The sequence below is a fragment of the Capricornis sumatraensis genome, chromosome 7 (assembly GCF_032405125.1).
Source record: "Capricornis sumatraensis isolate serow.1 chromosome 7, serow.2, whole genome shotgun sequence".
Taxonomy (NCBI): Eukaryota; Metazoa; Chordata; class Mammalia; order Artiodactyla; family Bovidae; genus Capricornis; species Capricornis sumatraensis.
The window spans coordinates 74,800,420-74,815,196 of NC_091075.1; the positions used below are offsets into that span (position 1 = coordinate 74,800,420).

General features: G+C 41.1%; 2 protein-coding genes across 2 annotated transcripts in view; both read left to right on the forward strand.

The window, feature by feature from the left end:
- Positions 1-3,998, forward strand: part of ARL9 (ARF like GTPase 9) — an 18,115-nt gene extending 14,117 nt beyond the window's left edge. Inside the window, exon 5 of the mRNA XM_068974950.1 lies at positions 3,810-3,998. Coding sequence (XP_068831051.1) covers positions 3,810-3,998 — 189 coding nt within the window. The remainder of the gene's footprint in view (positions 1-3,809) is intronic.
- A 6,446-nt stretch (positions 3,999-10,444) lies between these two features.
- Positions 10,445-14,777, forward strand: part of SPMAP2L (sperm microtubule associated protein 2 like) — a 38,118-nt gene continuing 33,785 nt past the window's right edge. Inside the window, exon 1 of the mRNA XM_068974951.1 lies at positions 10,445-10,910. Coding sequence (XP_068831052.1) covers positions 10,445-10,910 — 466 coding nt within the window. The remainder of the gene's footprint in view (positions 10,911-14,777) is intronic.

Below are 14,777 nucleotides of genomic sequence, written 5' to 3' on the forward strand. Positions count from 1 at the left end.
AGCATTTTTTTTAGCAATAAGGTATTTTTAAATTAAGGTATGTACATATTTTTAGACATAATGCTATCACATACTTAATAGATTACAGTAGTGTTAAAGTAACTTTTCTATGTACCAGGAGACAAAAAAAATTCATGTGACTCATTTTATTGCAGTATTCACTTTATCACAGTAGTCTGGAACCAAATTTGCAGTATCTCTGAAGTGTGCTTGTAATGCTGTAGCCTCTCTCTCAACTGCCAGGCTTACCAGTCATAAGAGAGCTCAGTTCCTACCCTTTCTCCCACTCCTATGAGTGAGTGTTTATGGAAGTAAAATAAGTCATTATAATGATGATCTAAAAGTAGGAGCCTATATTAAAGTCCAGCATAAATGCTAGTCCAGCAGCTGCTAAGTCGCTTCAGTCGTGTCCGACTCTGTGCGACCCCATAGGCGGCAGCCCACCAGGCTCCCCCGTCCCTGGGATTCTCCAGGCAAGAACACTGGAGTGGGTTGCCATTTCCTTCTCCAGTGCATGAAAGTGAAAAGTGAAAGTGAAGTCAGTCAGTCATGTCCGACTCTGTGTGACCCCATGGACTGCAGCCTACCAGGATTTTCCAGGCAAGAGTACTGGAGTGGGGTGCCATTGCCTTCTCCAGCAGATTATTTTTTTTTTAAAGGCTGGAGGTTTTTTTTGTTTTTTTTTTTTGTTTGTTTGTTTGTTTTAGTGAACATCTTAAGTACCACAAACTATGACGATTTAGAAGATCATGGTAAATGTAAGTGAACTGTATAGTATTGCATTGCGTGAATATACCACCACTTTACCATTTTCTTGTTGGGCATTTGGGTTATTTCCAATTTTTCATTGTTGTAAAGAGTTCTATAGTGAATCTTCATGTATGTGTCTTTTCATAGATGTGTACCAACAGTTCTCTAGTGCGTGAGGAATTGCTGGGTTTGGGGATTTGTACTTTGTGGCTCAGCTGGTAAAGAATCCGCCTGTAATGCAGGAGACCTGGGTTCGATCCCTGGGTTGGGAAGAGCCCCTGGAGAAGAGAAAGGCTACCCACTCCAGTACTCTGGCCTGAAGAATTCCAAGGACTGTATAGTACCTGGGGTCACAAAGAGTCAGACACGACTGAGCGCCTTTCACTTTTCTTTCACATATTCAGTCTTACTAGATATTACCAAGTTGCTTTCCAAAGATATTGAACTGGTTTATTCTTCCTACCAGCAGTATATGACAGTTTTTATAGCCCTACACCCTTGTTAATACTTGGTTTGTCAAACTTTCATTTTTGCCAGTCTCATGAGAATGAAATTTTATCTTATTATTCTAATTTTCATTTCCTTAATTACTAGTGAGCCTGGACACTTTTTTCAGATGTTCACTGGTTATTAGTTTCAAGTTAGTTTCATTCTTTGAAGCAAATTTCCATATCTGTGAATTAACTTTTAATATCTTTCCCCAAATTCCTATTGGGATGTTTATCTTTTCACATTTGAGTTGTAGGAGTCTTTCATATCTTTTGGAAAAATCATCCTATTTCTGTTACATGCATTACAAATATCTTCTCTAGCAACCTGTTGCAGAGAAGGCAATGGCACCCGACTCCAGTACCCTTGCCTGGAAAATTCCAGGAGTGGGGGAGCCTGGTGGGCTGCTGTCTATGGGGTCGCACAGAGTCGGACACGACTGAAGGGACTTAGCAGGAGCAGCAGCAACCTATTGTAAACATTTTACTTTGCTATGGTTCTCTTTTTAATACACAGGTTTTCATTTTTAATAGTCCAATTTATTGATACTTTCCTTTGTGGTTTATATCTTTTCATCAAATTGAATAAATAGGACCATTTGGTGTCAGATTTATAACTTTTACTGGAGTTTAATAATAAAATGTTTGGATATTCTCAGACAGTAAAGAATCTGCCTGCAATGCAGGAGACCTGGGTTCAATTCCTGGGTCCAGAAGATCCCCTGGAGAAGGGAATAGCAACCCACTCCAGTATTCTTGCCTGGAGAATTCCATGGACAGAGGAACCTGGTGGGACACAGTCCCTGGGGTCACAAAGACTTGGACTCAGCTGAGCAGCTAACACACATTCTAGTTTAAGGTCATGTTGGTTATTACTCCTTGATCAAAGTAACTTAAGCTTTTAGATGACTCATTGTTTCAAGTTATTACATAAATATTTTTTAAAAGTCATCTTACTATCGTTATTCTTTGAGTGATGACATCTATTAGGGCACAATTATGTGAGTGTGGAATACACCTGATATTTATCCCTGATGTTCTTTCATCATTACAAGGAGCCCCTCCTCCCTTCCAACACCCTTTTATTTTCTTCCTCTCCAATTCCATTGGTGGCATTTCTTTTAACTTGAGACATCGTCCACATGTTACTAGATTCATTAAAACAATTGCAAAATTCACTACATGCTCTAAGACTAAGTGAATTCAGGTTTCAGACAGGCAATAAAGTGGAAGAACCAGAAAAGGTAATGATACCACATGAAGAAAACCTCACAGACTTACAAGAATCTGATAGGTTCATATTGGTACAAGAAAAAATGACAATATTGTACTATTTTAAAACTTTGGGAGAACACCGTGAAACAAAAAGCCAATTACAAATTCAATGTTAAGAGTGAAAATGCTTAAACTTTTGCAGAAGACTTAAAAACTGTAACTGAATCTGCATATGTATTTAGGAGAGGGAATATCAGAGGTTTTTTGCCATAAATAATTCTTGATGTGTGAGAGGCAAAGAAATATGTTTCGATCTTAGCATGCAGCATAAACACATGCTTTTTGTCTCCTCATTTTAATCTCTCCCCTCTCTGCTTCTTCGGATGGGTTTTCCTCCTTTAAGCCTTCTCCACTTCTCCATCTCATCTTGTTTCCCTCCACCTGTCCCTTGCCTCTCAGCCTTCTTCACCTACTATGCCATTTTCTAAACTTATTCTGTCCCTGATCCCTTCTCTACCTCCCTCCATCCCCCCAAATTTGATGTAAAACTTTTTGTTCAGCAGGAATAATTTTTGCAAAAGAAAACTTAACATTTGGCAAATGTTATAATCAATAAAATATTATATGGACAAAAACCAATTAATGAATCAAGCTTCTATTGTAAAGACAAGTTAAAAATAATCTTGGAGGGCTTCCCTGATTCTTCAGTGGAAAAGAATCTGCCTTCCAATGCAGGAGACACAGGTTCGATCTCTGATCCGGCAAGATCCCACATGTTGCAGAGCCATTCAGCCACAAGTGTTGAACCTGGGCTCTAGAGCCAGGGAGCTGCAATTGCTGAGCCCTTGCGCTGCAACTACTGAAGCCCAAGCTCTACAGCCTGTGTTCTGCAATAAAAGAAGCCACCACGATGAGAAGCCCAAGCACCACAACTAGAGAAAAGCCCCCGCTCACCACAACTAGAGAAAAGCCCGTGCAGCAACAAAGACCCAGCACAGCCAACAATAAATAAATCATTAATTATGTTTAAAAATTAAAAAAATAAGTCTTGGGAAAATTCAGACAAAATTGGAAAAACAAAACTAGAAGCAGATCGCACTGGTTAGGAAATTGATTAAGGTATTATATTGGCTTAACTTTGTTCCAGAAAATACTCTTTTGATAATAACTCATAAATGCTGATATAATTCCGATGAAAATCTTTATATTCAAATGGCCTTTAGGATCCTAGTAATGGGATTTCAATATCCTCGATATTATACTGGAGGTGCAGTCATTGAGAGTAATAAAGGTATCTATCCAAAAATGTTGCAAAATAACCAACTTTTTCTCAATTCTTTTTCCATTCTTGTGAAGGATCTTGAAGCAGCCTATCATATTACAGATATCCATGAAGCTTTGGCATTATCTGAGGTGGGAAATGACAGGAAGATGTTCCTGTTCGGAACCCAGGTGACTGAGAATGGCTCAGAGATACCTTCCATCATACAAGATGCCAGAGACCTAATTGCACACCTGGCTGCAGACATGAGTGATCAGGCATAGCCCACTGCGAGACTCAATTTGGATGTCACCAGGGAATGTGACGTGGCAGGCTGGAAGCCAAAATTTCCACTTTCAAATAAAAAATAAGCCATTTCCTATTTTCTCAATGCACGACACATATACACATATAAGATAATGTTAATTGATTAAAAGGATCTCTATTTAGATTTTGAACTTTAAAAGTATTGGTAAACAATGTGTTTGGAGGGATTTGGATTTTTAATCAACAAAATTAAAGTGAAAATTAGTAAGCATTCATCCCGTTTGTAGTTTCTTGGTGAAATGAGATTTACATTAAAATATTCTAATGACTTTCCTCTTTTCAAGTAAATCCTGGCGTCTTTCCTTTAAGTGGATCCATTTAACAATGTGGGAAAAGAAATCAGAATAGGGCAATAAGAAAAGTAAACACTATCAAAGTCAAATAGAAATACAAATTAACAGCATTCAGAAAGATTTAGGAACGGCTTCTTTCTAAGAAACTACCACTAACAGAACACCGTAGGGATTTGTGTTTCAATTTCTTGATATTTTATTTTTTTTATATAGATAAGCTTTATCTTTCCTAGAAATATTTAAGAGTGATAACTCTGCTTACCTACAGATATGATACAAATCCAACTTTTAACCTTAGTGTCTTCTCCTGATTTCTTTTTTTAAAAAGACTTCCAGCTTCCAGTCCAGCATGTAAGAAGCTTGGAAGCCATGAGCCCGTTCTAACAAGTAAAAAGCTGAACAGACTGAAAAGTCAGCATTGGAGAGACTAACGGAATACAGAGAATAACAGTTTACCAGAGCAGAGACTCATAATGGGAAACTCCCCATGGGAACCAGTGCCTGCCTGTTAGTCACTCAATTGTGTCCAACTCTTGGCCACCCATGGGCTGTAGCCCGCCAGGCTCCTCTGTCCATGGGATTCTCCAGGCAAGGATACTAAAGTGAGTTACCATTCCCTTCTACAGGGGATCTTCCCAACCCGGAGTTGAACCTGAGTCTTCTGCATTGCAGGCAGATTCTTTACCACTGAGGTACCAGGGAAGCCCCACTGGGAACTGGTGCCAGCATAGAAAAACCAGAACTATGATTGATGAATTGCTGGTTGCTCAGACTACTCTGAAAATTAAAAATTTCTGGGGGAACCCAGTCATAGGAAGGCCTCCAGTTTTTTGAGATTTACCTCTAAGACCTTGACCAGATTCCCCCAATAAATATTAGAGAAAAATCCCTTGGTGCTTCCAAGGGAGGGGAAAAAACCCTTTTGAAATATGCCAGAGCATTCTGTTGTTCTTAACAAGGTCTGCCCTCAGGGGAAACTAGTTAACCAGTGCCTAGCCTGGAGTCGGACACTGAAGCGACTTAGCAGCTGCAGCAGCCTGCTGGAGTATTGCTGTGTTCATGTGTGCTTGCTCGTGTCCTTGCAGCCCCATGGACTGTAGCCCAGCTGGCTCCTCTGTCCATGGGATTTCCCAGGCAAGAGTACTGGAGTGGGTTGCCAGTTCCTTCTCCAGGAGATTTTCCTAACTGAGGGATCGAACCTGCTCCTTCTGCATTGGCATGCAGATTCTTTACCACTGAGCCGCCTGGGAATCCCACTCTGGTATTACCAGAGAATAACCAGAGCCTAACTGACCTGGAGGAAAGGAAATACCCAACTCTAGTCCACTCCAGTCATTCTGTTCCACCTAAGAGGGCAGAAAACTAAGACTTAAGTCTGCAGTCCAGAGGCACAGAGTCTCTAAAAGGCTAAGACCTCATCATAAGACTATAGAATATTCTCCCTTCCCCTACCCCCACCTCACCAACACATTGCTAAAGGCCTGTTTACAGAAGTTCCTTTTACCCAATACGTCATGCCTGGCTATCAGGAAAAGCTACAAGACATACTAAAAGGAAAAAAACAGAAAAGACACAGCATGCACTGTACAGAAATGAAGAATGTTTGATGGGATTGTTAAAAGACTAGACACAGCTGAGGAAAGAATCTCTGAGCTTGAGGATATCTCAATAGAAACTTCCAAAACTGAAAATCTAAGAGAGCAAGGACTAGAAAAACAGAACAGAATATGTAAGGACTGTGAGACAACTATACAAGTTGCAATATGTTTAATGGGAAACCAGAAAGAGGAAAGAAAGGAACAATAAATATTTGAAACAGTGACTGAGAATTTCTCCAAATTAATGTCAGACACCAAACCAGAGATCTCAGAAGTGCGGAGAACATCAAGTAGGATAAATACCCCCAAAAAACAATACATAGGCGTATCACTTTTAAGCTGCAGAAAATCAGACGAAAAAAATTTAAAAACCCAGAAAAGAGTCAGAGGGAAAAACACCTTACCATGAAGGATCAAAGATAAGAAATACATTAGACTTCTTAGAAACTATGGAAACAGGGAGAGTGGAATAAATATAGAATTGAGAGAAAGAACAATCAGCCTAGAATTTTGTACCCTGTGAAATCCTTCAAAGGTGAAAGGGCTTCCCTGGTGGCTCAGTGGTAAAGAACCCTCCTGCTAACGTAGGAGACATGGGTTCTATTCCTGCTCCAGGAAGATCCCACAGGCCACGGAGCAGCTAAACCCGTGTGCCACAACTACTGAGCCTGTGCTCCCCAGGAGCCACAACTGCTGAAGCCTGGGTGCCCTCGAGCCCGCAACTAGAGAAGCCACCACAATGAGAAGCCTGCACAATGCAACCATAGTGTAGCCCCCACTCACTGCAACTGGAGAAAAGTCCACACAGCCACAAAGAGCCAGTATAGCCAAAAATAAAAATTAATTAATTTAAAAAATTCTAAGTGAAGAAAAAAGAATCTCTGAGACAAAAATTGAGGGAATTTGTGGCCAGTACTTCTGCATTGCAAGAATGATTAAAAGAGAATAAAAATAATAGAGTTCAGAAATTTGAATCTATATAAAAGAAGAACACTGGAAAAAGAATGAGGATAAAATTAAAACTTATTTTTCTTATTCTTAATTGATCTAAGAGATTATAGTCTCTTCAAAATAATCACAGCAACCACTATATTTGACCATGTATGTTTATGTGTGTGTATAAATGTTATGACAGCAGTGATAGAAGGAATGAGAGGAAGGAATTAGGATTTAGTCATCATAAGATTTTCACACTACTTGTGAAATGGTATAGTGTTATTTAAAGTAGACTTGGATTTGTTGTTAATATATATCACAAACTAAGATAACCACTGAAAAAATAAAGGAAGTTATAACTGATATGCCAAAAAAAGAGAGAAAATGATATCAAGTAAAATGCTCAAAACCACAAAAAGGAGAAAAAAAGCGGAAGGCAAAAAGAGAAACAATGAACAAGGACAAATAGAAAACAATAAAAAATATGGTATCTATTAATCCAACTAAATCAATAATTACTTTGTAGGTCTAGGGTCTAAATGCACCGATTGAAAGACAGAAATTGTCAGGGTGGATTTAAAAACAAGATCCAGCCATATGTTGCCTATGAGAAACTTAAAGTATAAAGAGACATATGGATTAAAATTAAATGAATGGAGAAAGATATAACACTAATCAAAGGAAAGCAGTAATAGCTATATTAATTTCAGATAGAGAAGACTTAAGAGTAATGAAAGTTACCAGGGATAAAGAGGGCAATTATATGTAAAGCACAAAGAACATCAAACTAAAAAGCCTCTACATAGCAAAAGAAACCATCAACAAAATAACAGCCAATGGACTGGGGAAAATATTTGTAAACCACATATCTGATAAAGGGTTAATATTAAAAATATATAAAGAACTCATACACTCCATTACAGAAAAATATAAAGGACAAAGGACCTGAACAGACTTTTTTTCCCCAAAGAAGTTCTTTTATAAATAACAAGTACATGAAAATATACTCAACATCACTCATCATTAGGGAAATATCAATTAAGCAATGAGATATCCCCTCAAGCCTAGTAGAATGGCCATCATCAAAAAGACGAGATAACAAGTGCTGCCTTGGATGTAGAGCAAAGGGAATCTTTGGTATTGTTGGTGGGACTGTAAATTGGTACAGCCACTGTGAAAAACAGTATGGAGGCTTCTCAAAAAATTAAAATAGACATGGTAAATAGATGGGGAAACAGTGGAAACGGTCAGACTTTATTTTGGGGGGCTCCAAAATCACTGCAGATGGTGACTGCAGCCATGAAATTAAAAGACGCTTACTCCTTGGAAGAAAAGTTATGACCAACCTAGATAGCATATTCAAAAGCAGAAACATTACTTTGCTGACTAAGGTCTGTCTAGTCAAGGCTATGGTTTTTCCAGTGGTCACGTATGGATGTGAGAGTTGGACTGTAAAGAAGGCTGAGTGCTGAAGAATTGATGCTTTTGAACTGTGGTGTTGGAGAAGACTCTTGAGAGTCCCTTGGACTGCTAGGAGATCCAACCAGTCCATTCTGAAGGAGATCAGCCCTGGGATTTCTTTGGAAGGAATGATGCTAAAGCTGAAGCTCCAGTACTTTGGGCACCTCATGGGAAGAGTTGACTCACTGGAAAAGACTCTGATGCTGGGAGGGAGTGGGGGCAGGAGGAGAAGGGAACAACAGAGGATGAGATGGCTGGATGGCATCACTGGTTGGATGGCATCACTGACTCAATAGACGTGAGTCTGAGTGAACTCTGGGAGTTGGTAATGGACAGGGAGGCCTGGCGTGCTGCGATTCATGGGGTTGCAAAGAGTCGGACATGACTGAGTGAACTGAACTGAACTGACCATATAATTCAGCAACACCACTTCTGAGACTATAACCAAAGGAAATGAAAATACTAACTCAAAAAGATATCTGCACCACATTGTTCCTAGCAGCATTATTTACAATAGCAAAGACATAGAAACAACCTAAGTGTCTGCTGATGGGCAAATGAATAAAAGAATCTATAGTGTATACGTATGTATTATACATACATACATACATATGGTGGAGTATTATTTAGACGTAAAAAAGGAAATTCTATCATTTGCAACACAGATGGACCATGAAGCATTATGCTAAACAAAATAAGACAAGCAGAGAAAAGCAAATATTATATGATTTCACTGATATGTGTAATTTAAACAAAACAAACACAGATTCCTAAAAAGAAATCAGATTTGTGGTTACATGGATGGAGGGATGTGGCCTGGGGCAGGGTGGGTCAAGGAAGGTGGACAAAAGATACAAACTTCCAGTTATAAGTTAGTACCAGGGATAGAACGTACAATATGATGATTATATAGTTTACACTGCTGTATGATATACACAGAACAGGGAGGCCTGGCATGTTGCAGTCCATGGGGTGGTAAAGAGTTGGATACAACTTGGCAACTGAACAACAATAATATACAGAAAACTTGTTAAGTGAGTAGATCCCCTTAAGTCTAGTAGAATGGCCATCATCAAAAAGATGAGGTAACAAACACTGCTTTGGATATAGAGCAAAGGGAATCTTTGGTACTGTTGGTGGGATTGTAAATTGGTACAAAATTTTCAACACAAGGAAAATTTTTTTCTATTTATTTTATCAATATGAGATAATGGATGTTAACTAAATCTATTGTAATCATTTCATGATACGTGCAAATCAAACCATCATGCTGTACACTTTAAATTTATACAGGGATGTTTGCCAATTATGTCTCAATAAAACTGGAAAAATAATAGTTAATAATAATAAATAAAATATAGGTTGTTTTTAAAGAGGGGGATCACATGGTAAAGAGGTTAACTCTCTAAGCAGATATAATGATCCTAAACGCAAGTGTATGTGCTTTGAAACAGACTTCAGTTCAGTTCAGTCGCTCAGTCGTATCTGCGACCCCATGGACTGCAGCACGCCAGGCTTCCTGTCCATCACAAACTCCCAGAGCTTGCTCAAACTCATGTCCATCCAGTCGGTGATGCCATTCAACCATCTTATCCTCTCTCGTCCCCTTCTCCTCTTGCCTTCAATCTTTCCCAGCATCAGGGTCTTTTCCAATGAGTCAGCTCTTCGCGTCAGGTGGCCGAAGTATTGGAGCTTCAGCTTCAGCATCAGTCCTTCCAATGAATAGTCACAACTGATTTCCTCTAGAATTGACTGGTTTGATCTTCTTGTAGTCCAAGGGACTCTCAAGTCTTTCAACACCACAGTTCTGACTTAACACCACAGAAACAGACTTCAAGGAGGCAAAAACAGCAGATTAGGAGCCAGCCCCTCTTCTCCTTTTCAACTGCTTCTCATTTCTCCCGGGAGGAGCCCAGGTGGGCTCCAGCAGCTTGGAGTGTCCCCTTGGCAACCGGAGAACGCGCAGAGAGGGGCCCAGGGGGCGGGGCTTGTCGGGCGGCGGTCGCAGGCGGGTTGGGCTCGCTGGGGCTGGGCGCGGGCCGCCTGCATCCTCTTCTATCTTCTGGAAGGAGACTGGCGTCCGGCAGTCAATCAGCGGGAGCTTCTGGGCCTCCAATGGAGAGCCAAGAGTTTTCGGGTCCTTCTGGGCACCACACGGCAGAAACATCCGCTCGCTCCGAAGCCCTCCAGAAGCCCCTTGTCAGGATATTCGACAGGAACAAGCAGCTAGAGGAGTCTGAGGAGGCGGGGTTTTCCGAGGAGACCGACGAGCAAGACCAGCGAGGCGAGTCCGAGGAGTATGCAGAGTCCGACGAGATCCCCAATCACTCCAAGCCCTATGAGTTCTACCAATCCTATGAGTCCCACAAGCCTCTCAAACCCCATGCACCCTACGAGCCCCATGCGCCCCGTGAGGTCCGCAAGCCCCGCGAGCCCCGAAAGCCCCAGGGGCCCCCTGTTCCCCGCAAGCCCCACAAGTCTCAAGAAATCGAGTTGCTTTCTAGAGCCAGCGTGATGGTCTCCCCATCTCTGCTGATGAGACTCCCGCCACAGTTTCCACCGTCTTCCCTGAGCGGTAGGTGTTTGGGTCTCTCGGGGCACTGAGCAACCCAGCCCCATCTAGACCTGGGGGCTCTAATGGGAAGGTTTGTCTGCAAGGGCCCATTTTGATTTAAAGGAAAGTGATACTTATGTCATTTACCTACTGCTTTTCAGTGCCCTGTCTTTGGACCTAAAGAAGCCCTGATAGGAAATTGAGACTCTTGTTAATGAAACAATCTCTTCTTTCTGCCCTCTCTCCACCTGGTGACTTCCTAGCTAAGGGTACATTCACTAAGTGTTTACTATATGCTCAGTCTTTACCAGGTTCACAAAATAACAGGGCTGATGGGATTTTTGGGTGTAAACATCCAGCTCACTTACGGCCTCTCATTGATGACTCTACCCAGAACAATTCCTTATCCATGCTGGGCTTCCAGTCCCTTGGCTGACCATGTTTTATCTCATGTTCTCCTTGACTTTTCTTTATCAGTCTTGATTCTATGTTCTGTCATTTCAGTTGCTTACAACATCTTCCACCATCCCACTGGCTCACTGGCCATTTACCGTACTTCTCCTGGGAAAACCTCAACCTTGGTTAAGCCCAACCAACCACCCTCTGCCTACACCTGAGCAGCTGACTCTTCCTGTAGAAAATCACACAGCCCTACTGACTGCTTTTATTTCAGTTTCATGACCACAGATCTCAGCCGGTCACTTGGCACCGCCTAGCAAGCCCATTTTATTCACCCAGCAAATTAGTTCCCCTAATCTGTGAGATGTCTAAATGTCTTCTTTACATCTCCTCCAGCCTTCACATCTTTGACTCCAAACAGCTGAAGACTTTGCCTCGCACTTGAGAAAATAGAAGCAATGTTATTAACTCCCTTATTTTCTTACCACTAATCTATTGCCTTACTTGAATCTGCGTCCATGGATTCTGTCTCTTCTCATACTGCAGGGAAGAGCCACACCTCTTTCTATGAGAAGCAAATCTTCCACATGTGCTTTGGAGTCCACTCTTGTCTCCTGAAGAGCTTTGCTCCAGCAGTTATTCCCTTCTCTCCTACAGGATCAGTTTCTCCCTTCCTAATGAATCAGACCCATGAGCATACACATACACTCTAGAATCTTCTGTCTTGAAGTAACCGTTAACCTCAGGTCTTCTTCAGACCTTCCTCCTTCAATCAGCTCCATTTTTCTGCATTTTTCTGCAAGTCATTGCAGAGCTTGTCGAAAGAGTTGTCTGTACTCACTGACTCCTTTTTCTTGCCTGTAATTCTTTACCCAACCCACGTAGTCAGGCATCTTTCTTACCCACTCCACTGAAACTGCTCTAGTTGACTGCCTTTCTGTCCACCGCCAACCCTGTTGTCATGCATGGAGATTTCAGTATCCATATAGGTGATCCACTTGGCTTCATAGTTCTTTGACCTCTTCACCTTGAATGACAGAATCTTTCACCCCATTTTTAGACATCCACTGCACTGGCCTTTGATAATGTCAATTGCTGTACCATTTCCAAAATATCTATTTCAAGCACTCTAATCACTTCCCATTTTTCCAGTTCACTTACTCTTCCTTGTACCCTCTCAATTCTTCAGCTTCAAAGGGACCTCTAATCCACTGATGCTATCAACTGTTCATTATATATCACTCACTACCTTATGTCTTTTTGTCTCTCCTTTCTCACTTTATAGTCCATGATCTACCAATGAAATCACTTCCTTGCAAGTATTGGCTTCATTGTCTCTCCTTCTGTCTTTCTTGCTTGTTTAAATCCAGTTCTTGTCTGCACTTGAAAAGATGAAAAAAAAAAGAGAGAAAACAAACAACTATGTTGACTGATCTTTAAATCCATGACTGTAAACTTCAAGTGTGCTTTCAGTGCTGCTTGGCAATCATGCTACATTTCCCTAATCAATTCATTATCTAACATGGAACCTATCAAACTACCAGGTTCTATGTATATACTCTAGCTTTTCTTTTATTAATAATAGACAAACTGTCTTTGTTCTTACCAGAGGCCATTCTCTCAACCTTTATGTTAGATCCTATCCCGTCTAACTCTAAGCTCTTTGCTCCTCTCTTTCCTGTATCATTTTATTTCACTCTCAACTGGATCATTCCTATCAGCACATGAACTTGCAGCAATAACTCCTAGCTTGAAGAAACCAAACCTCCCCTTAGCCTTGTGTATCCTTCCTGGTACCACTCCTATTCTCTACTCTTTTTTAGAGAAAAAAGATCCTCAAAATAGTTGTTTATGAGTCATTATTTCCATGTTCTCTCTTCCCATTCTCTTAAGAACCTACTTAAGCTTTTATCCCCTCTATTTAGCTGAAGTTGCTCTAGGTGAGGTCACAATGACCTCTGCTTGCCAAATTCAACCACTGATTCTTCATCCTCAGCTTACTTGTTTGATATCTTCCTTTTTTCTTGGAGATCTTTCTTTATTTGACTGCTGGATACTCCTGCCTTCATCATTATCCTACCTCATCGATTGTTCCTGACTCAGTTTCGTTTGCTGGATCATCTGTCTCTTCCCAGCCTCTCAGCTGAAGTGGGTGATGGCTCGGTGGTCTCAGATTCTTCAGATTTCCCTTGTTCCCTGGGCAATGTCATCCGTTCTAGCTTTAATTGTATGCTGATGACTTCCCAAATTATCTCCAGCCTCAATTTCTTTCTTTCCAGAATTTTATAACCAGTTGTCTTTTAACATTCCTACTTGAATATCTAGTAGGAATGTAAAATTTACCATATCCATAACTGAACTCTTACTTTTACCCCCAAACTTGATCTTCCTCCATTTCAGCAAATGACACCACCATCCATTCATCCAGGTGCTCAGGTCAAAAACCTGGAGTCATTCTCGACACCTGATTCCTTTACACGTTGCCTCCAAGCCATTAGCAAACCCCGATTTTGAAATATGTCATGACAATATCCAGTCTTAACATCCAGACCTTCACCACCTTTGTAAACCACTGTCATCTCTTGCTTGATCTGCTGCAGTAGCTTCCACTCTTGCCCCGTTCACTCATCCCCCACTCTATTCCCACCAATTCGTGCTTCATGTAGCAGTCACAGGGATCCCTAAGAACATAAATTATACGCAAACTTTCTGCTCTCAGCTCTCCAGAGAGGTTCCCGTGTCACAGAGTTTGTAGATGAAAACCCTAAGCAGGCCTACAAGGCCTGATCTGACTGTCTCTCCAGCCTCCTGTCCCACCACTCTCCCCACTGTCTCTGCTCTCCAGCCTCATGGACCTCCTTGCTCCTAACTCAGTCGTTTCACTTGCTTTTTCCTCTGTCAGTTTGCTCTTCTCTTAGGTATTTGTCACCTCCTTATAAATACGTACCAGATCACGCTGTCAAAAATGTTCTCCTTGAATCACTACGAATGACCCAGTTTCATTCCTTTTTATGGCTGAGTAATAATCCATTGTATGTAGGTACCACATCTTCCTTAGCCGTTCAGCTGTCAGTGGACATTTAGGTTGCTTCCATGTCCTGTCTATTATAAATAGTGCTGCAATGAATATTGGGATACATGTGTCTTTTTAAGTTCTATAAATCCAACTGTCTCAGTGCTTACTCAGTTGCTAATGCTATCTTAACATAGATAAAATCAGGTGAAATGAAGCATATATTTGAAAATAGAGAAAAAAGCCACGAAAGTACAGACTGAGGAGTATGAGAGGAGACATAGCTTCATAGGTAGCTTGGGGAGGTGATATTTTTGAGCTCTAGTTTGCATGGAGGTCCCAGTTTTTGTTGTTGTTACATCAGACAGAAGAGCTTGGCCTCCTCTTCTGCCTTCTCACTGGCAACCAAAAGCCTTTCCCATACTCTCCCATTTCTTGCCCGCATGACCCAGAGCTAAGGCAGCGGGGAGCACAGTGCGAGG